The following is a 22,819-nucleotide window of genomic DNA, read 5'->3' as shown; positions in this document are numbered from 1 at the left end:
TCGAGGAGGATATTCTTGAAACAAACGAGCATCCCGAACCAGAGCCACGAATATTTCACAAAGTTGACCAAATTCCGGCTAAAGACTAGGGGGCTGACTGGAGGGAGCCAATAAAGCACTACATCATGACAGGTGAGCTCCCAAAGAATAAATGGCAGGCCAGGAAAATGAAAGTCGTTAGCGCGAAATTTTGTCTGTCAAAAGATGCGTTATATAGACGAGGTGTCAGTGACCCTTACCTATTATGCATTTTTGGGCCCGAAGTCGAAATTGTCATGAGCGAGGTGCATGAAGGATTATGTGGAAGTCATTCATCAGGAAGAGCTATGGCTTTTAAAGTTAAAAGAATGGGGTATTTTTGGCCCACTATGATCACAGATTGTGTTACGTTCGCCCAAAGATGCAAGCGCTGCCAACTCCATGCACCATTGATCCATCAACCGTCGGAATTATTCTCCTCCATTTCCGCCCCATACCCGTTTATGAGGTGGTCAATGGACATCATTGGACCATTACACAAATCAACTCGAGGTGTACAGTACCTTTTAGTCCTTACGGACTACTTTTCAAAATGGATTGAAGCTGAGGCGTATGTTAGTATCAAGGATTCGGCGGTGAAGGCCTTTATTTGGAAAAACATTATATGTCGACATGGAGTTCCATACGAAATAGTCACTGATAATGGACCGCAATTCATTTCACACGAGTTTGATGCCTTTTGTGCGGACTGGGGAATCAAAGTTAGTTATTCTACTCCACGATATCCGCAAGGAAACGATCAAGCTGAAGCCGCGAACAAGACAATATTAAGCAATCTCAAGAAACGCTTAAGTCATCTAAAGGGAGGATGGTATGAAGAACTCCAACCCGTCCTGTGGGCCTATCGTACAACCCCTAGGCGACCTACAGGAGAAACTCCATTCTCTTTGGTTTACGGCATGGAGGCGGTGGTACCAGCTGAACTCAATGTGCCCGGACTTCGTCGAATAGAAGCACCGTTAAATGAGGAAGAAAATTCAGCAATGCTTAATGATTCACTAGATACCATAAATGAAAGGCGCGATCGAGCTCTAATTCGGATCCAGAATTACCAACAGGCAGCAGCCCGGTATTACAATTCTAAGGTTAAAAATAGGCCGTTCTTCGTGGGAGATTATGTATTAAGGCGCGTCTTTGACAACAAAAAAGAAGAGGGCGCCGGTAAACTCGGTATTAATTGGGAAGGACCTTACATTATTACCGAAATGGTTCGGAACGATGTTTATAGGTTGAAAGACTTAGAAGACAATCCAGTCAAGCGACCTTGGAATGTGATCAACCTAAAGAAGTTTTATGTTTAAAAGCTACATGCATTGTTTATGTACATGAACTACGGTGTGGCTTGATCCCGAAATGGGTACGTAGGCAGCTCGGAAACGAGTTCAGCTATTAATAAAAATTTGTTTTATTTCTTTATTAAAGGAAAAAGGTTCGATTGTGCGAACAAGCGAAGCAAATAAAGGTTCGACTATGCGAACATACAAGAGATTGGAAATAGAGCGTTATTTAAAAGACGGAATGTCCCTCATCGTACACTTACGGTACTATGAAAACCTTGTTGACGAGCAGAACACTTCAACTCCTTGACCAGCAAGATCGAGGACCGGCATCATGCAGTCCGGAATTCGAGCAAAGTCTGAAATTCCAAGCTCAATCCACTCTCCGGGGTGAGATTCAAGGATATGAAGATTTCTTGACACCATAGTAAGCTTGCGTTGCATCCGGTTAATCCTCTTCCGGAGTCTCCTCTTTTCCAACATAAGCCTCCGATGTTGAAGCTCGAGTGCCTCTATGAACGCCGTCGCTGTTCCTTGGTCTCTGATTGGGAGATCCCTGATCAAAGCACATGGGGTTCGGATCTGAGATCTTAAGAAGCCGCGAGGTGGAGGAGGCTGCCTGTTTGGCTCATTTGGAACATCTTCGCTCACCATTCTGATTCTGGAGAAGTCAGGCATAAATTCTGAACAGCGAAGATTGAACTCCATACCTACTAAAATGAAAAGAATGGTGAGAAGTAAAGGGAAATTGAGACCATAATTTATAGGAACGTCATATTCCCAACAAGCTGCGGATTCTATCCAAGGAATGGAGTGATTCGCGGAGAGATTTATGCCCTCGAGCAGATCCTGCATTAAAAGGCGCATCTCCGAGAATATTTGAAAAGAAAGGAAAGTTGCAAGTGTTTCCATAAATAAAAAAGGGGCCGAAGCCCATTACGAGTTTCAAAAAAAAAAAGAGAAAAGAAAGCAGGGAACATTTAAGGAAGAGGCTCGGGAACAGGCTCCTTCATCGCCGGTTTAACTTTCGAAGTGGACGCCTTGTCCTTGATGTCCACTTCGGAACGATCCCGAACGCGTTTCCGACAGCAGTCTAGACCTGATTCACTTATAGGAGGCGATTCAGTGAAGAATTCCTCGAAGTCCCGAGGGTTGAAGGTCGAAGTAGGAAGAGCTGCCAAGCGACTCCGCTTTTCAGAAAGATTAGCCGACAGTTCGGTCTTTTCTTGCTCCTCGGAGAAATCTGTATCATGAATTTGATCCAGCAGGATCAGGTTGCTCTCGTGCTCCTTGATGTCTGATTCCAAATCAGACCTAGCCTTCTCAGTCTGCATGAATCGGATGGCCCCTTGGATCAACTCCATCCCGCGTCCCTTAACCTCCTTTCTGGCTTTTGATGCCGACCTCGCCAACTCAGAGTCACCCAATTTGGCAATCGCCTTGTACTTCGCGTTAAGCTCGATAAGTTGGTTGTTCAGGGAATCAGCGTTTGATTCGGATTCTTGAAGCCTACCCTGAACACCAGAAAACTCTTCCTGGAGCTTGAAGTTCTGGTCGTACTGGCCCTGCAGCTCCCCCTTAATCTTCGCCAGTTCGGATGTTAGATTGTCGACCTTGTCTTCCAGTTCGTGTTTAGAGCCGGTAGAAGAGCTTAACTCAGCCTCAAGAGCATAAAGCTTTTTCTTCCACGCGTCAATCTCCTTTTCCCGACCAAGGACCAGCCCTTCATAGTGTTCGATCATGTCGTTAAGTTCGCCGTGAGCCTGGTATTATACATAAACCCGGGATGGCGAGTCAGTTCGCTGAATAGCAATGCAATAAAAAAAATATATAAACTAAACTAACCCGGGATGAATGATGAGCATGAAGCAAATAGCGTTCACGGATCGCAGGGCGCCACTTGTTGAAGTCTGGCAAGATCGAACCCGATCGGGTCTTGAAGCACCGGAAAACGTTGCCTTCCTTCTCCATAGCTGTGAAGGAAGAAGAGTTGTAAAAATCGGAATCTTAATGGAAATAAAACGTCAAAGACCGTATGAATCACCAAACCTGAGAGCGATTTGACTTGGGGAACAAGAGCAGGTTTTAACCCCGAGGAAGCATCTCGAGATTCAGAATCTCCCTTTTTCGGAGATGCGCTCCGGGCAGTCTTTCCACTATCAGGCTGGGAAGAGGAAGACATATCAACCGGTCGTGGAGGACCCATTGGTTCAGTAGGAGGAGATGATCGAGGTGAACTATCAGTCCAGGCCCTTGATTTTTCCCTTCGCGGGGAAGAATCACTGCGAGAGGACTTGTCTCTCTTCCGGCGAACCAAGTTCTTAATTGGTTCAGTGCTAAAATCATCTCGGGGAGGTCGAGGTAAATCACGGCGAGGAGATCGGTCCCTCCGAGGAGCATGTGAATCATGACGATCGCGACGAGGAGTTAATCTGAAAGAAGCAACAGATCTGGCCCCTTCGGTGCTACCATCATCAACCAGCAGGGTCCTACTGTAGTCCTTCTTGTCTATAGAAGTCGCGAGAAACTTTTTCTTCTCCTCGCAAGCCTCAGCCATCGGCTTGGAAAGCATCTTACGCTTGGCCGCAAGAGCCCGAGATGACATCCCCTGAATTGAGGGAGGAGGCGGAATTTGGTGAAGATGACCAGGTGGACTCATCCTGAGTCTGTGGTTAGCTTCTAGGAATCGTTCAAGAGTGAAAGAGTTCCAAAGGGTTTCCCCTTCAAGAATTATTTTGAAGAATTCGATGAACTCTTCAGATGGGAGGGTGGAATCGACGAAAGCTGCGAAATGAAACAACGGTGTTAGTCAATAAAGATAAAGAAACAACCGAGAAAGATACGGGCGACCTAATCTCTACCGGGTTTCGTGGACCACTTCGAAGGGAGAAAATCTGCAAGATTTCCAATCGAAGCGGGAGTTTTCTTAATCAGAAACCAAGGATGATGCCAATTTTCATCCTTGTTCGGAAGATGCGAAATGATGTTCCTGTTGGCATTAGGATATGCTGAGAAATACCCCGTTTTCTTCGATGAACTTCTTACGCTTAGAAGCTCATTTAGTTCAGTAACTCCGACAACGTAACCGGCCTCCGCCGCGATTGTTATAATTCCAAGAATAGTACGGAGAAGGTTGGGGGTTAATTGAGGAAGAGCGATTTCAAGAGCCGCTAGGTATAGAACTAGGGCTTCGGGAAGAGGAAAGGTCAGCCCGCAACCCTTAAAATAGATCTCGTATACACAGAAATAGCCGTCGCGATGGTTTTCTGGGGATTCCGTAGGATCAGCTATCTGCGCCTCTGCCATAATTCCCGGTGGGATTCGGCAGAGCTCTTTCAATCGTTCAAGGGACTGAAGGGTGCAGGTGGATCTATAGTGCGGACCGGCAATATCGTTAGGGCGGGTGCACTCATCATTGCTAGAACGCCTCTCATCAAAAGACGGAGATTCGGGTCTATCGGAATCGGAAGTCATTGGGAAGAAAGAAAAAATTCAAGATCCGGCGAAGAGATGTTTTGTGAAGGAAAGTAGAGAGAGTTTTTGATTAAAGCACAAAAATAAAAGAAGAGAGTAATGGTGAAAAGAAGTTACCTCAAGCTAATGATGAAACCGCCTCGGAAGTTGTGTGGGAAGTGGGAAGGTTTTTCCCGTTTTAATAGTAATTAATCAATATACGGTCATAATGATGACAGATGTCACTTGGTTAAAAATGGCTAGTGCCGAAATTAAAGGAGCGATGAGATTTTCGGCGGGAAATCAGAAAGATTCTCGAGCGCAATCTTTGGCCACTTAAGCATTTAAAGTCCTCCGAATTGGAATAGCACTTCGAAGAACTTGGGGGGCTAATTGTTGGTGTCGGATCTCGCACCAGAAGTCCGAGACCAACCAAAGATTACCACGTAGTCAAGATGATGGCCCATAAAGGATGAAGCCCATAGGACCCATAAGTCGAAGGAACGGTCTAAGTGGTTGTCACCACTTTGAGAGTTCGAAGTGGCTGCATTGTGACACGAGCTCGGTGTGAAAGATGCGGGCAAGTCGGTTCAGGGACATTTGGGCCAGAAAGGCGAGGCCCATGAAGATCAGAGTCAACTCAAATTCAAACGTTGAGCATTAAAGTCGAAGAATCAAAATGGACACATTTAAGAGGGAATAATTGTACTTAATTATTCATTTTAATGTCAATTCTCTATGTATAAATATGAAGGCCAATGGCCATGTAAAGGGGATCTCCCTCTGAAGAAAGAAATATTATAGCAATTTTCGTAGCAATTTACAAGCTTTTGCATATTCATTTTGTCCCTCAAAAATAATCTTTCCTACTTAATAAAATACTTGAGTGTGTGAATCCGACATCCACAACCTCCATAACCGCAGCTTCTCTTCTGGTTCCGTCCATGAGCGATCCCGAAGTATTAGAATTCCTTTTGTCTTCAATTGATTGCTTCTTGATAGTCTTCTCCATGACGAGATCTGGTGACAATTCCAGTTTAAGCAAGACCAAAAGACGAAAGCTTTTAAACTAATCTCTTTCTCTTTGGGTTTTGATTTGTCAAGAGAAATTTAAAAACAAAAAAAAAAACTCAAAGCTTTCATAAATATGTGATTGTAGTTTTCAGATTTGGTTTAGATTTGAAGATAAAGTGGAAGTTTTGATTAAATCTATGTTTATTATTGAAGCCCTTGGGTTTACTAGTCATTATCTAGGGTTTAGCTTTTTTTTCATTCAAAATTATTAAATTCATCCAAGAAAATAGTGTTGACGTTTTGTAAATCGTAAACAAAGGTGATGATATTAGTAGAGTTGAAACTGAAAGTGATGATGGAGTAGAAGGAGATGCGTCGATGGAGCACGACGGTGGTGGTCGGCAAGCAATAGCCTAAGGTTGAAGACAAGGGCAAAAACGTCATTGCATGAGGTCCAAAATGACAAATCCACAAGCCCAAATCAAAAATGGCATGGGTAAAAGATTTGGTCCAAAAATGGCAATATAGACAATAATCCCTACAATCAAATGAGTGAAAGTACTTGAGAATAATATCACATGCTTGGTGTCTTTTTGATACCTCAACTCTTTTGTTTTAGATATACTCAAGAACTTTAATTATGATATAAAAATTAACTCAGCCAATGATGATATAGTTTTAATTTCCTAAACTACCTCAAGTGCAAAGCAATCAAAGTAGTATTAGGGTCGATCCATAAAGAATTTAGAATAACGCACCGACATGCTCACCAATGTCACATTTTGTTTTTACAAAGACAAATAGAACTGAGCTAGCTAGATCATACACATTGTGTTCTACAGAATGAACTATGTGATTTAAACTCTATTTCAACCCAGTTTTGCGGTCTTATCCAAAACCATTATATTCTTTGGTTTTATGGTATTGGCTCTCTCATGGCTCCATAAATTATAAAAATCTCAAACATATTTTTGTAGATTAGTTGAGACCTTGGGAAGCTACTTAAATATTTTTGAGATTTTTGAAACGGTGTACAAATTCATAAATATATTAATGTAAAATGTAATATTTTCCAAGAATTCATGATAATAATAATAAAAAAAATTTATACAATCACATGACTCATTCCCAATCACCAATGACAACGTTTTCTAGGCTGATCCAATGTTGATTATCCTTTTTTGTCATGGGGTACACTATGGATTTATAGGATAATAGCTTACAAATTAATAGGCTACATAGCTTACAAATTCCAGTCTAATTTGTATAGTAAATGGAAAGATATCATTTTTACTTGAAATTGAATTTATCAGACATGGAAAAAAGTTTTGAAGTGTACTGGAAAAGAAACATTTTAACAGTAGATATTATATTGCATTACATCTGTTATATTATTCTTCTTATATGTGGTAAAATACATATATGTCTACATTAGGCGAGTTCTATCTTATCTTGATAAATAAAGGTGCCAGATGTTAAATAAATAAACAAATAAATACGTGTGTATAAAAGACTATAATAGAAATTAAATCTGTATATGTGAACATGGAAATAACAATTATTTAAAATTCGAAACGTGACACGAAGCATAAACATAAAAGAAAATTTGATTTGTGTTCTGAAGTGTGAATGCTATTGTATAGAAATTTCAGACATTATATATGTCGATTTGCGTTATCGTTTGACTAACATGTTAATGCAATGTATGATTTTGTAAACAATCATGGCCGATATCAATAATAAGATAAAATATGAAAAAGGATAAAACTAAAAAAAAAAAAAATGTGCATATATGTATATAGACAAAACTGTCCTTAACAGGACAGTCACAGTCTGCCCCTATTTAAATCCCTTCAAACTCAAAGGACCCAATTCAAGAGAAATGAATTCCTCCGACGTCAACTTCTCCCTACTCCAAAACCAACCAAATGTTCCAGCTGAATTCTTCTGGCCGGAAAAAGACGTTGCCCCTTCAGAAGGCGACCTCGACCTCCCAATCATCGACTTGAGTGGGTTCTTGAATGGCAATGAGGCCGAGACGCAACTTGCAGCTAAGGCAGTGAGAGAAGCGTGCATGGCTCATGGTACGTTTCTAGTGGTCAATCATGGCTTCAAGTCAGGCTTAGCTGAAAAGGCGCTTGAGATATCGAGTTTGTTCTTTGGGCTATCCAAGGATGAGAAGCTAAAGGCTTATAGGATCCCGGGGAATATCTCTGGCTATACTGCGGGTCATAGCCAGAGATTCTCCTCCAATCTTCCATGGAATGAGACTTTGACTTTGGCATTCAAAAAAGGGCCACCCCATGTTGTTGAGGAATTCCTAACCTCAAGGCTAGGCAACCATCGTCAAGAGATCGGGTAAATTAATTGCATGCATATTTTAACTCTATGAGAAACCCTACTTGAATCTCGTGTGTGGTGGCACAATGATATTGAGTCTAGTGCCAAGAATATAAACGCTCTACGGCCCATCTTTCATTTCACAATGTACACATTGCCCGTGGACCACTTGAGTTTAGGCTCGGGTGATTTAGCGGTGGTGAAGTTATATAAAACTCCTTACCAACGGTTTGCTCACCTTGGGATTAGTTGGGCAGTTTTACGAATTCCGGACATCCGATACTAAATGTTAAAAAATCCTATTTGATAAATGTTTACATTTTTAATTGTTATGTTTTGTTCCTTGGAACTTCTTGGTTTTGTTTCAGTCAAGTGTTCCAAGAATTTTGTGATGCAATGAACGGATTGATTATGGATTTGATGAAGCTACTAGGAATAAGTATGGGTTTAAAAGACAGGACATACTACCGGAGATTCTTCGAAGATGGAAGTGGCATCTTTAGATGCAACTATTATCCGCCGTGCAAGCAGCCAGAGAAAGCCCTTGGTGTTGGTCCCCATAATGACCCAACGGCTATAACCGTTTTGCTTCAAGACGATGTTGTGGGCTTAGAGGTCTTTGCTGGAGATAGGTGGCAGACCGTGCGGCCTCGTCCTGGTGCTCTTGTCGTCAACGTTGGAGACACCTTCATGGTACGTTACCTTTTAATGAATAAGGCTACCAGATTTTCTCAACAATGACAAAATTTATTAGATACAAAACAAATTTCCAAAAAATAATGCTTTAACTTTTTAATGCAAATGCCAGTGTTTTGACAAAATGGGGATATTACTCGACATTTACTGGTGGAAGGATAAATCACTAACTTGTTTTTTTTGGGTTGTTCATCATAAAATTAAAAACACTTTTATAATATACAATATATAATTTTTTTATTTATTTATTTTGGATTTGATGTGAAAGGCATTGTCAAATGGAAACTACAAGAGTTGTTACCATAGGGCAGTGGTAAACAAGGAGAAAGTGAGAAGGTCACTAGTGTTCTTCTCTTGTCCTAGAGAAGACAAGACCATCGTACCTCCTCCTGAACTTGTTGAAGGCAAAGAAGCTTCTAGACAGTACCCTGACTTTACTTGGGCTCAGCTTCAGAAATTTACCCAGTCTGGCTATCGAGTCGATAACACCACTCTCCATAACTTCTCTTCGTGGCTCGTCTCTAACTCCGACAAGAAATCAACTTGATTTCAGCTTTCTCTCTTCATATTTCCCGGCTTTCTGTTATAAATTAAATTAATAAGACATCTTATGTGACCGTCGTTTTTACCATTTTGTAATGGAACTTATTCACATAACAGTTAATAAAATATACGAAAATGATCTGTTCACATATTTATCATTTAAAATTAAAATAAAAGAAAAACGTATTTATTTGAAATTTTGATTTTTTTTTGAATTACTAAGAAGTTCTGAGATAGGCTCGTATATCCCCTCAGAACGGATGTCAGAGCATTTAATATGATTTTCTCTCAAATACCACTCGAACCAGCGACTTGTAGTTGTAGGCTTTGCTTTAGATACACATACACCATACATATCCACAATACAATAATGTATATAGCAAAAAAATTCAAACAGAATCTCACTTGTTGTGACATCCAATTCAGGGCTTTTAATTTGTTTTGTTGATATCAAACAGGTCACCATGAAGACATTGTCCATGACTCATATTCAAGTTTAGGCCTGGGCAAAAAAACCGTACCCGAGTACCCGAACCGAAACCGACCCGAAAAAACCGGTTCGGGGCGGGTACGGGTATTAGCTATTTACCCTATTGGGTCTTGTATTGTCGTACCCGTGGGTATAGGGTAAAACCCGATCCGAACCCGATACCCGAACGGGTACCCGATTACCCGAAATTACTTATACTTATACATATAAAAACTTTATATATATGTAATATTTGAGCTAAATACATTTATATCCAAATATCCGAGAGTAATTACCAAAAATTAAATGCACTTATATTTATATATTTAAGACTAAATATATAAATACGCGAGATGCTTGTAAATTTTTTAAATATTTGGACTTAATTCCGGTTATTCGGATAAATTTTTGGGTGAAACTCGGATATTTGAGTAAAATTGCAGATAAAATTCGGATATTAGAGTAAAATTTCGGGTAAAATTCGGGTATTTGGTAAAATTTTGGGTATTTGGGTATAAAATACCCGAACCCGATGGGTGCCCGATTTTTTCGGGTATTTAGCGGTTCTAAAAATCTAAACCCGAACCGACCCGAACCCGATTAGACCCGAACCGAAACCGAACCGATATTTTAGATTTACCCTATTGGGTCCTAAACTCCTCTACCCGAAAGACCCGTACCCGATCGGGTTTTACCCGAACCCGACCCGCATACCCGAATGCCCACCCCTAATCAAGTTCATTAATGACGGCACCTCCTTGGTTTCTTAAACGACAAGTTACAGAAAAAAAAACATAGTTCTTGGTAAGAGAAAGCAGAAGGCAAGCCTTAAATCTTGAGGACACAAACTGAGTCCCCTCATCACCCGGACCTAGACCGATGGTTATGCAGTTTCCTATAGCTTTTTGAGTGAACTCTTCAGGGACTTCTTTGCCTGGCCAGATAAAGAAGCAGATTCATAATTGATACACAAACATTTGTCATCAACACTAAACTAGCAACGTAATAAACAAAACAGGTAGAAACTTTGGGCATCCAACAACCATTAAAGGATGTTCCAAAAATGATGAAACATATGTTCAAGGTTTGCTTTCCTATTGAATTTTTGAATCTTTTTTTCTTCAGTTTTGAATTTTTCCATTTACAATTTACTAATCTAATATTATATCTTCAGTTCAATGGTGGAATTTCTATGACGTTAACTTCCAAAGTTCCAAAGTCCAAACAATGGCAAAAAAACATTACCTAAAAAGAATAAAAAATAAAATAAAAATATTACAAAATCTCCATATAAAATTGTAAACCAAAAAAAAAAGTTTTCTGAAATACCTTGGGGAACAAGTTACGTTAAACAAAAAAAAAAAAAAAAAAGGTAATATCTTTCGATTTTATAAAGGAAATTCCACCGTGTATTTCCATTTTTGATTAGTATCGTTAAATCTTACGCTTTATCCTGCGCAAATATATTCCTAAACTGATATGAGAGAGCTATAAACACATATCTCCTAAATCAGTTTCGTGAAAACTCTTAGGTTTCGTCTGTAACAAGTAACAACAACACAGAGATAGAGATTGAGATGGGTAAAGTTGGGTGGTCTGATTTACATGAAGATCTCATAGTTTTGTTAGCTAATAATTTATCTTCCAACATCAATCTCCTCCGTTTCCGTAGCATCTGTAAACCCTGGCGTTCCACGATTGCGACCAAGAAGCGTCTCCATAACCACTTTGAACGTAACCTTCCTACTTTCAAGAAGACAAAGACTGTTGTCTCTCCCACCACTTTCTTCCGTGTAACTCTCCCTTCTCCATGTCCTAACAAAGGGTGGCTGATTAAAAACAGACAAGTCTCTGAATCTAGTAAGAATAATCTCTTGTGTCCTCTGTCTGGCAAGCCCATCACCCCTTCCGACAAAACCCTAGACCTTATGAAGCTCGGTGTTTCGGAAATTCGTCAATCTTACAACGTTCAGTACTTGACCGAGATTACAAAACGTGTTTCGGGTAGAGATGTTATCGTAGGTTATAAGTCTTCTGCGAATTCGGCTAGAGTTGTTTTCCTAAACAATATGTTTTTCGTAGTTGACTTCAAAAACGAAATTTGGTGTTGCAAAAGCGGAGAAGAAAGTATACGTTGGACAAGAATAAACAATGAAGAAGCTGAAGGTTTTTTGGATATTATACTTCACAAAGGAAAGGTCTATGCATTCGACTTAACCGGAGCAATTTGGTGGATTAGTTTATCTGAACTCAGCATATATCAATTCGGACCTTCAACTCCATTAGACTACTACGACATTGATAATTGCAAAGAAAAGAGATTCGTCGAGTATTGTGGAGATCTCTGCGTTATTCATCGTTTCTGTAAGAAATTTCGCGTAAATCGAGTTCTTAGAGAGAGAACCGTTGGTTTTAAGGTTTACAAGATGGACAAGAATTTGGTAAAATGGGTTGAGGTCAGTTCCTTGGGAGACAAGGCACTCATTGTGGCTACGGATAGTTGTTTTTTGGTCTTAGCCTCCGAGTACTATGGATGTTTGGAGAATGCTATCTACTTCAATGACGGGGAAGATGTTAGTGTGTTTAAGCTTGATGATGGTAGCATCATTAACAAGCAGATTGATTCTTCTTCTTCATCTTCTCATGAGAGTTGTTTCCAGATGTTCTCTGCTCCTTTTCTCTGAAAAGAATCTCTTATATTTGAAACTTTTTTTTTGTTTTCTGGTAAAGAGGATCGAACTAGCTAAGAGGACAGCAAAACAATTCAACATTTAGTTAACAAACACATGTAAGTGATCGGTCTGGATCAACAACAACAAAATCGATTGGCCAAAAGTTATTTAAGACGGCTTAGCACAATGTATGCTATTTAGGACCCGTTATACAGAGAACCTCTCGACTACATTGTTCTATTACACAGTTCTTCACTTGCGGTTAACACCCTCGATCGGTACCCATATAACCTTCGCCATCCCGATATTCCCTTCTCATTGTTACAACCGCGGTACGCTCTCCTCATGGCAGACGATTCAATCCTCCCTTGAAAAGCAGTTGTGTTACGCAATAGCTCAACCAAAACTAATTAAGATATTTGTTCATAATTAATGATTAATTTTCTTATTGCCATGGATTAAGCTATATTATGATGTTTAGAATTGCTTCATGGTAGAGCCCTCATTTAGGATTGTGATTCATACTAGATTTGATTTTATTACTCAATTTTTGAACCTAGGCTTCACTTTCCTAACTAACGAAAGTTGATATTAAGGTGATTAGTGAGCGTTTAGAGTTCGATTGCGATGTTTATTTTGAAATGAGAATTTAGCATAATTAGGTGATTAGTGTCAGAAGAGTGGATTATTTTTTATTGATTGTTTCAAACCTAACGATAATATCTTAATGATATTAGTTGGACATGTTCTAGGAACCTCGCTCGTTTATCATTAATGGAAACTGTTTTCAATATATTTTGTCAAAAACTCAACTATATTCATGAAAAAACGATTACAAGTGTTTCCAATACTTAGAATTCAAAAATGCAATTGAAGAACCTCTTGAACTACTTTAAGAATTCCAATGACAATTATAAGGAATGCAACATAAACAAACGTATTAGGGGTGGTGCCTAACACAGCGGCGCAAATCCATATTATCACAACGAAAAGGAAGCATATCGCTGAAAATATTAAATGAGCCGGTATATATCGAATGCAAGTGAAAGCAAGAAAAGCCATACATAACCTGCAAAAAGACAATTGTGAATATTATTAGAAAGTTAAATTTGTTTTAACGACATCATTGTAAATTTTCGTTTGATGCTCACCAGAAATGTTGAGTATTATCATATAGAGATGATGAACTGCTATGATAAATCCAAAGAAACAGCAAAACCCAACCCACAAAGAAATATTCAAATATCTCCGTCACAAAGTCTATGATCACCTCGTAGCTTCTGCAAAAAAAATAAAACTATTATTGATCTCGGTTTCTAATGTTTTTTTTTTAAAAAAACAATAAATTTAGTGTATACCTTGAGGAAACACAGTTTATAAATTGAATAAGAAGAATAGCAACACAGCCACAAGTGTAACCGATGATCCATATAAGAAATGATGTTTCTGGATGTTCATCTTTTGCCCGATTCACAACTACAAAAGCTGCAACAATTTGGACAATATTGAGAACAAACTCGATGAAACAACACCACTCCATTTCTCCTGTGCAAGAAGGAATACACCGTTCAACAGCCTTGGCTTCACGTGGTGTTGATGAAGAATCGTCAGTGATTGTAATGTTGACATTATGCTCATCATTCGATGAAGAATCACCATCGATTTTGATGTGCTCACTCTTGGTTAGCAAAGGGCCTTCCATTTATCACTTTTGGTTTCTACTATATCTCGTCGCTCCAATCAAAAGTCAATCTAAATCTGCATTGACACAAAGCATATATATGTAGACATCTCCAAATTTTGTGTTTAAATTATTATTTTAAGACCAACTCGACACCAAGTCGTCTACAAGTAATACTTATTAAATTATTTCGTACTCATTATAGTTTTTTTATACAAAGCTTTGACATTTCCACGTTGTGGGTCCTAATTATTATTTTGAGACATATACAAAGACCAATTCTAAGTCAATAATGCTAGTATATTGCAATGAATTTGTAAACAAATTATTTGGTGGTGGTTAACTTATTGTCTTACTCTTTCACAAACCACAAGGCCTAGCTAGACTTTTAATTTTAAAATTATTATCTTAAGATCAACTTGATCACAACAAAACAAATCATAAGTCAATTGTTGAAACTTAAATAAGGTAAACTCCGTACCTTGAGATTGATCATTAGACAACTATATACAAAGAGATAAGACTAACTATATATATTCTCCTATATTTCCTCTAACACCCTCCCGCAGTCGGAGTTGGAGGTTTTCGAACACTCAGACTGGACCGAAAGTCGAGGAATAGCGATGTTGGCAGTCCCTTTGTGAATTTATCGGCGAACTGAAAGAGAGGATGGAACATGGAGAACTTTGATTTGGCCAAGAGCAACGCGTTCTCGGACAAAGTGAATGTCAATCTCTATGTGTTTAGTGCGCTGGTGTTGTACCAGGTTAGACGATAGATACACCGCACTGACATTGTCACAAAAAACCAGTGACGTCTTTTGAAGCGGGCATTTCATCTCTTGAAACAGATTCGGTAACCAAGATATCTCCGCAACATCATTTGCAACCGCACGATACTCCCCTTCGGCACTAGAACGGGACACTGTTTGTTGTCTTTTCGCCGACCAGGAAATGATGTTGTCACCTAAGAATAGACAGAAACCCGAAGTTGAACGACGAGTCGAAGGACACCCAGCCCAATCCGCATCCGAGTAAGCAATAAGATTCATTGATGAGGACTTGTAGAGCTGAAGACCGTGAGAGATTATCCCTTTCACATATCGAATAATACGTTTGAGGGCATTGAAATGGGATTCCCGTGGATCATGCATGAAGAGACACACTTGCTGCACGACGTAGGATATATCGGGGCGTGTAAAAGTGAGATATTGGAGCGTACCAACGAGACTCCTATACAATGTTGGATCAGCTACAGGAGGACTATCATTCGAGGCCAGCTTTGGTTTTGTGTCAACGGGTGTCAAACACGGATTGCAAGCTGTCATATTGGCGCGATGAATAATGTCAGCGGCATAATTTTGTTGCTGGAGAAATGTTCCTTGAGCATTGCGTGTTACAGAGATGCCAAGGAAGTGGTGGAGCGGACCGAGATCCGTCATTGCAAATTCTGAGTGAAGAGAAGCGATGATCGAGTTGAGGAGTGCAGGAGACGAGGCCGTGAGAGCAATATCATCGACGTATAAGAGAAGATATGCAATATCAGTACCTCGATGTTGGTGTCGGATCCCGCACCAGAAGTACGAGACCAACCAAAGATTGCCATGTAGTCAAGACAATGGCCCATAAAGGATGAAGCCCATTGGACCCGTGAGCCGAAGGGACGGTCGAAGTGGTGGTCACCATTTCGAGAATCCGAAGTGACTGCACTGTGACACGAGTTCGGTGTAGAAGACACGGGTAAGACGGTTCAAGGATACTTGGGCCAAAAAGGCGAGGCCCATGAAGATCAGAGTCAACTCAAATTCAAACGTTGAGCATTAAAGTCGAAGAATCAAAACGGACACATTTAAGAAGGAATAATTGTACTTAATTATTCATTTTAATGTCGTTTCTCTATGTATAAATATAGAGGCCAATGGCCATGTAAAGGGGATCTTTTTCTTAAGAGAGAAATATTATAGCAATTTTTATAGCAATTTACAAGCTTTTACATATTCATTTTTGTCCCTCAAGAATAATCTTTCCTACTTAATAAAATACTTGAGTGTGTGAATCCGACATCCACATTTTGGCGCCGTCTGTGGGGATAGAGATTCTTGAGTGGTCAGATTTTTTCTTTATCACACTTCCGAGATAAGCAACAATGTCCGGAGGAGACGCCGCTGAGACATCATTGGCCGAAACCCTCAAAGCTATGCAGCAAACCATGTCGGACATATCACAAAAGTTCTCGGATGTGGAAAAGGCCGTCGATACGTTGCAAACATCCCAGGTATCTCTTAGTCAAAACGTCAATACTATACAAACTCGTGTTCGCTCTTTAAGTGCAGGAAACCCGGTGGGAATCCGAAGAGGGATATTCAACTCGCCAAGTTCCGCTGCACGAAATGAAACCAGCGGACAAACAACTCCCGGTGCTACTAATAATGTAGCTCAGACGTTGGAGGAAGAGACGCAGCTTGGGGATGAAGAACAACTTGCAGCTCAGTACGAGCAGGAGAACCTCGACCAGTTCGAGACCATGAGGAAGGTGAGCCAGGAATTAAAAGAAATGAAATCAAAATTTCATCAGGCTACAAGTTCGGAGCCAGACATCAATCGAGTCATTGAAGAAGCTAGGCGAACCCCTTTCATCCCGCGAATTGCAAGTTTGAGGATCAAAGATTCCCGGAAACTCAAGTTGGACCCTTACAGCGGATTGGAGGATCCAAAAAGCTATCTCGCAGCTTTTCTGATCGCTGCTGGAAGAGTCGAGTTGGATGAAGCTGATGAGGATGCAGGTTACTGCAAGCTTTTTTCGGAGAATCTGTGTGGCCAAGCTCTAATGTGGTTCACCCAATTAGAGCCGGGTTCGATCAGCAATTTCGACGAACTATCAGCCGTATTCTTAAAGCAATACTCCATCCTTATGGATAAAAGCGTTTCAGATGCCGATCTTTGGAACTTATCGCAAGGATCTAATGAGCCACTTCGAGCTTTCATCACCAAATTCAAAGGAGTGCTGTCAAAACTCCCAAGAATCTCGCAGCAGTCAGCTTTATCTGCCCTACGAAAAGGATTGCGACATGATTCAAGGTTTAAAGAAGACTTAATACTTCATAAACCAGACACAATTCAGGATGCACTCTTTCGCGAGAACAATTGGATGGAGGTAGAGGACGAAAAAGAAAGTTTTGCCAAAAGAAATAAGCAAGAAAAGCCAGCAATCACCGTCCCTGCCAGGAAGTTCGAGCCTAGGGAGAGCAAAGGACCAAAGAAGTTTGGGTCGCAACCCTTCAACAATACCGTCGGAAAGCAATTCCAAGGGAAAGGAAGATCAAACACTTGGGTCCGTGATGAAAGTCTATATTGCGACATTCATAAAGTAACCGGACATTTAACCAAGGATTGCAGCGTTCTTAAAAAGCACCTCGCAGAGCTTTGGGCTAGTGGCGATCTTTCCAAATTCGATATAAAAGATTTTGTGAAGGAATACCACGAAGCAAAGGAAAACTCCAAAGATCAAGATTCCAAAAGACCAAGGTTATCCAACGAGGAAGAACCAAGGAGTTCGAAGGGTAAGATCAATGTGATTCTAGGAGGTTCCAGATTTTGCGGAGATTCAATAAGTTCCATCAAAAAACATAGACGAAATGTCTTACTCAAAGCAAGCTTGAGCGAGGAAATTGATTTTCAAGGTGCCTCAATATCATTTAACGAAGAAGAAACGCGGCATCTCGAAAGACCGCATGATGATGCTCTAGTCATTACTCTTGATGTCGCTAACTTCGAAGTATCAAGGATCCTTATAGATACAGGCAGTTCGGTCGACTTGAGCTTTTTAAGTACTCTAGAAAAAATGGGAATCAGCCGAGGAGACATAGTAGGACCCCCATCTCCGTTAGTTGCGTTCACAAGCGAGTCAGCCATGTCTCTCGGAACAATCAAGCTACCGGTCCTTGCCAAGAAGGTATCGAAGATCGTGGACTTCGTTGTCTTCGATAAGCCCGCAGCTTACAACATCATCCTCGGGACTCCCTGGATTTATCGGATGAAAGCAGTCCCCTCTACATACCATCAATGTATCAAATTTCCAACATCAAATGGGGTGGAAACAATTCGGGGAGATCAAGAAGCTTCACGGACGTGTTACTTAGCTAGCCACCGTTTGAAGATCCAATAGCAATTAACAAAGCCCGCAAAAGAAGGACAAAGGCAAAAATTTCCTAGTGGGCAGGGAAAAGAGGATGTGGTAGTCGAAGTGGTATTGGAAGAAGACAAACCAGATCGGAAAATTCGAATCGGAGCAACGTTGACTGGCCAAATAAAAGAAGCTTTGATCGAACTCTTAAGGAAAAACAAAGCATCATTTGCATGGTCAGCAGCGGACATGCCTGGCATAAATCCGAGTATAATTTGTCATGAACTAAACGTGGATCCAAGCTTCAAACCGGTGAAACAAAAAAGAAGAAAGCTTGGAGTGGAGTGGGCAAAAATAGTAAATGACGAAGTGGATAAACTTTTGAAGATAGGGTCCATAAGAGAAGTGCAATATCCGGAATGGGTAGCAAACACTGTCGTTGTCAAGAAAAAGAATGGGAAAGATAGGGTTTGCATCGATTTTACAGACCTGAATAAAGCATGTCCCAAAGATAGTTTCCCGCTCCCGCATATAGATCGACTTGTAGAGTCCACCGCTGGAAATGAGCTGTTAACGTTCATGGACGCCTTCTCGGGTTATAATCAGATAATGATGAACCCCGAAGATCAAGAAAAGACGTTATTTATCACAGATAGAGGTATCTACTGTTACAAGGTAATGCCTTTTGGTTTGAAAAATGCAGGAGCAACTTACCAACGGTTGGTGAACAAAATGTTTCACAATCACCTCGGAAAGACTATGGAAGTCTACATAGATGATATGCTGGTTAAATCGTTGAAGAAAGAAGATCATGTTAAACATTTGGAGGAATGTTTTGATATTCTCAATAAATATCAAATGAAGCTGAACCCGGCGAAGTGCACATTTGGAGTCCCATCCGGAGAATTTCTTGGCTATATCGTGACAGAAAGAGGGATTGAAGCCAATCCAAATCAAATTAACGCCTTTCTAAACATGCCATCTCCAAAAAACTTCAAAGAAGTACAACGGTTGACTGGGCGGATTGCGGCTTTGAATCGTTTTATCTCGAGATCAACAGATAAGTCGTTGCTTTTCTACCAAATTCTAAAAGGGAACAAAGGATTCCTTTGGGATGAGAAGTGTGAAGAAGCGTTTGGGCAGCTTAAGGCATACTTAACCACTCCACCTATACTGTCCAAACCGGAAGTGGATGAAAAACTTTACTTGTACGTATCAGTTTCAAACCACGCGGTTAGTGGAGTCTTGGTTCGGGAAGACCGTGGGGAGCTGAAACCAATTTACTACGTGACCAAGTCAATGACGGATCCGGAAACCAGATACACAATGATGGAAAAACTTGCACTCGCGGTGGTAACTTCGGCTCGGAAGCTGCGTCCATATTTTCAATCCCATACGGTTGAAGTATTAACTAACCAACCGCTCCGAACAATACTTCATAGTCCAAGTCAGTCCGGACGTTTGGCGAAATGGGCGGTGGAATTAAGCGAGTACGACATAGAGTTCAAAAGCCGAATCAGTATGAAGGCTCAGGTCTTAGCAGACTTCCTGACCGAACTACCAATACCTGGAACGATAGAGCAACCGGAGAACCAAACTTGGAAATTACACGTAGACGGGTCTTCAACAAAACAAGGATCCGGAGTGGGAATCAAGTTGAAATCTCCAACATCAGAAATTCTAGAACAATCATTCCGATTGTTATTCAATGCCTCCAACAACGAAGCAGAATACGAAGCCCTTATTGCCGGACTTCGACTAGCACAAGGAGTTGGAGCTAAGGAAATATTGGCTTATTGCGATTCGCAATTAGTAGTTAACCAATTTAATGGAGACTATGAAGCTAAAGATTCCAGAATGGAAGCGTACCTCGAAGTGGTGAAGGATCTATCTAAAAATTTCTCGAAATTTGAATTAATCCGCATACCTCGGGGAGAGAATACAACTGCGGACGCACTTGCAGCATTGGCATCAACATCAGATCCTGAGTTAAAGAGAGTTATTCCAGTGGAATGCATTTCGGAGCGAAGCATCCAAGACAGCAAAGAAACCCTCGTCGTTACAAGATCTCGAGCAGCGGCACGCGACCGTGGCGAACCAGAGATCGAACCGCCACCCAACAAACGGAGGAAGTCAAGGGGATCAAATACACCCAACAAGGAACCCGTTGTCTTAGCTGAAGATGTAATTCCAGAAACAATATTAGAAACCGAACCGTTAATCGAGGAAGATGTTCTTGAACCAAACGAGCATCCCGAACCAGAGCCACGAATATTCCAAAAAGTTGATCAAATTCCGGCTAAAGACTGGGGGGCTGACTGGAGGGAGCCAATAAAGCACTATATCACGACAGGTGAGCTCCCAAAGAATAAGTGGCAGGCCAGGAAAATAAAAGTCGTTAGCGCGAAATTTTGTCTATCAAAGGATGCGTTATATAGACGAGGTGTCAGTGACCCTTACCTATTATGCATTTTTGGGCCCGAAGTCGAAATCGTCATGAGCGAAGTGCATGAAGGATTATGTGGGAGTCATTCATCAGGAAGAGCTATGGCTTTTAAAGTTAAAAGAATGGGGTATTTTTGGCCCACTATGATCACAGATTGTGTTAAGTTCGCCCAAAGATGCAAGCGTTGCCAACTCCATGCACCATTGATCCATCAACCGTCGGAGTTATTCTCCTCCATTTCCGCCCCATACCCATTTATGAGGTGGTCAATGGACATCATTGGGCCATTGCACAAATCAACTCGAGGTGTACAGTACCTTTTAGTCCTTACGGACTACTTTTCAAAGTGGATTGAAGCTGAGGCGTATGTTGGTATCAAGGATTCGGCGGTGAAGACCTTTATTTGGAAAAACATTATATGTCGACATGGAGTTCCATACGAAATAGTCACTGATAATGGACCACAATTCATTTCACACGAGTTTGATGCCTTTTGTGCGGACTGGGGAATCAAAGTTAGTTATTCTACTCCACGATATCCGCAAGGAAACGGACAAGCTGAAGCCGCGAACAAGACAATATTAAGCAATCTCAAGAAACGCTTAAGTCATCTAAAGGGAGGATGGTATGAGGAACTCCAACCCGTCCTGTGGGCCTATCGTACAACCCCTAGGCGACCTACAGGAGAAACTCCATTCTCTTTGGTTTATGGCATGGAGGCGGTAGTACCAGCTGAACTCAATGTGCCCGGACTTCGTCGAACAGAAGCACCGTTAAATGAGGAAGAAAATTCAGCAATGCTTAACGATTCACTAGATACCATAAATGAAAGGCGTGATCAAGCTCAAATTCGGATCCAGAATTACCAACAGGCAGCAGCCCGGTATTACAATTCAAAGGTTAAAAGTAGGCCGTTCTTCGTGGGAGATTACGTATTAAGGCGCGTCTTTGACAACAAAAAAGAAGAAGGTGCCGGTAAACTCGGTATTAATTGGGAAGGACCTTACATTATTACCGAGGTGGTTCGGAACGGTGTTTACAGGTTGAAAGATTTAGAAGACAATCCAGTCAAGCGACCTTGGAATGTGATCAACCTAAAGAAATTTTATGTTTAAAGCTACATGCATTGTTTATGTACATGAACTACGGTGTGGCTTGATCCCGAGATGGGTACGTAGGCAGCTCGAAAACGAGTTCAGCTATTAATAAAATTTGTTTTATTTCTTTATTAAAGGAAAAAGGTTCGACTGTGCGAACAAGTAAAGCAAATAAAAGGTTCGGCTAAGCGAACATACAAGAAATTGGAAATAGAGCGTTTATTCAAAAGACGGAATGTCCTTCATCGTATACTTCGGACTTTGAAAATCTTGTTGACGAGCAGAACACTTCAACTCCTTGACCAGCAAGATCGAGGATTGGCATCATGCAGTCCGGAATTCGAGCAAAGTCTGAAATTCCAAGCTCAATCCACTCTCCGGGGTGAGATTCAAGGATGTGAAGATCTCTTGACACCGTAGTAAGCCTGCGTTGCATCCGGTTAATCCTCTTCCGAAGTCTCCTCTTTTCCGACATAAGCTTCCGGTGTTGAAGCTCGAGTGCCCCTATGAACGCCGTCGCTGTTCCTTGGTCTCTGATTGGGAGATCCCTGATCAAAGCACATGGGGCTCGGATCTGAGATCTTAAGAAGCCGCGAGGTGGAGGAGGCTGCCTGTTTGGCTCATTTGGGACATCTTCGCTCATCATTCCGATTCTGGAGAATTCAGGCATAGATTTTGAACAGCGAAGATTGAACTCCATACCTGCTAAAATGAAAAGAGTGGTGAGGAGTAAAGGGAAATTGAAACTATAATTTATAGGAACCCCTTATCCTTAGCAAGCTGCGGATTCTATCCAAAGAATGGAGTGATTCACGGAGAGATTTATGCCCTCGAACAGATCCTGCATTAAAAGGCGCATCTCCGAGAATATTTGAAAAAAAAGGAAAGTTGCAAATATTTCCATAAATAAAAAGGGGCCGAAGCCCATTACGAGTTTAAAATAAGGGAAGAAGTTAAAGAACATTTATGG

At 40.9% G+C, this 22,819-nt stretch overlaps 3 protein-coding genes across 3 annotated transcripts; 2 read left to right on the top strand and 1 right to left on the bottom strand.

Annotated features, from left to right (window-relative positions):
• The first annotated feature begins 6,915 nt into the window (after positions 1 to 6,915).
• On the top strand, positions 6,916 to 9,394 carry LOC9330038 (gibberellin 20 oxidase 5). Its single transcript, XM_002893931.2, has 3 exons — positions 6,916 to 8,141; positions 8,492 to 8,816; positions 9,088 to 9,394. The coding sequence occupies exons 1-3, from the start codon at positions 7,576 to 7,578 to the stop codon at positions 9,364 to 9,366; spliced, it is 1,170 nt and encodes a 389-aa protein (XP_002893977.1). The 5' UTR covers positions 6,916 to 7,575; the 3' UTR covers positions 9,367 to 9,394.
• Positions 9,395 to 10,583: 1,189 nt separating this feature from the next.
• Positions 10,584 to 12,864, top strand: LOC9327346 (probable F-box protein At1g44080). Its single transcript, XM_021014392.1, has one exon. The coding sequence runs from the start codon at positions 11,409 to 11,411 to the stop codon at positions 12,513 to 12,515; it is 1,107 nt and encodes a 368-aa protein (XP_020870051.1). The 5' UTR covers positions 10,584 to 11,408; the 3' UTR covers positions 12,516 to 12,864.
• Positions 12,865 to 13,090: 226 nt separating this feature from the next.
• Positions 13,091 to 14,582, bottom strand: LOC9330037. The gene is made up of 3 exons (XM_002891237.2): positions 13,862 to 14,582; positions 13,655 to 13,783; positions 13,091 to 13,572 (listed from the first exon to the last, which is right to left on the bottom strand). Exons 1-3 carry the CDS (start codon positions 14,203 to 14,205, stop codon positions 13,362 to 13,364), a joined length of 684 nt encoding a protein of 227 aa, XP_002891283.1. The 5' UTR covers positions 14,206 to 14,582; the 3' UTR covers positions 13,091 to 13,361.
• Between the last annotated feature and the right edge of the window lie 8,237 nt (positions 14,583 to 22,819).

This window comes from Arabidopsis lyrata, assembly GCF_000004255.2.
Source record: "Arabidopsis lyrata subsp. lyrata unplaced genomic scaffold ARALYscaffold_1, whole genome shotgun sequence".
Lineage (NCBI taxonomy): Eukaryota > Viridiplantae > Streptophyta > Magnoliopsida > Brassicales > Brassicaceae > Arabidopsis > Arabidopsis lyrata.
The sequence above is the reverse complement of the archived record's forward strand: the minus strand, read 5'-3'. Positions and strand labels throughout refer to the sequence as shown.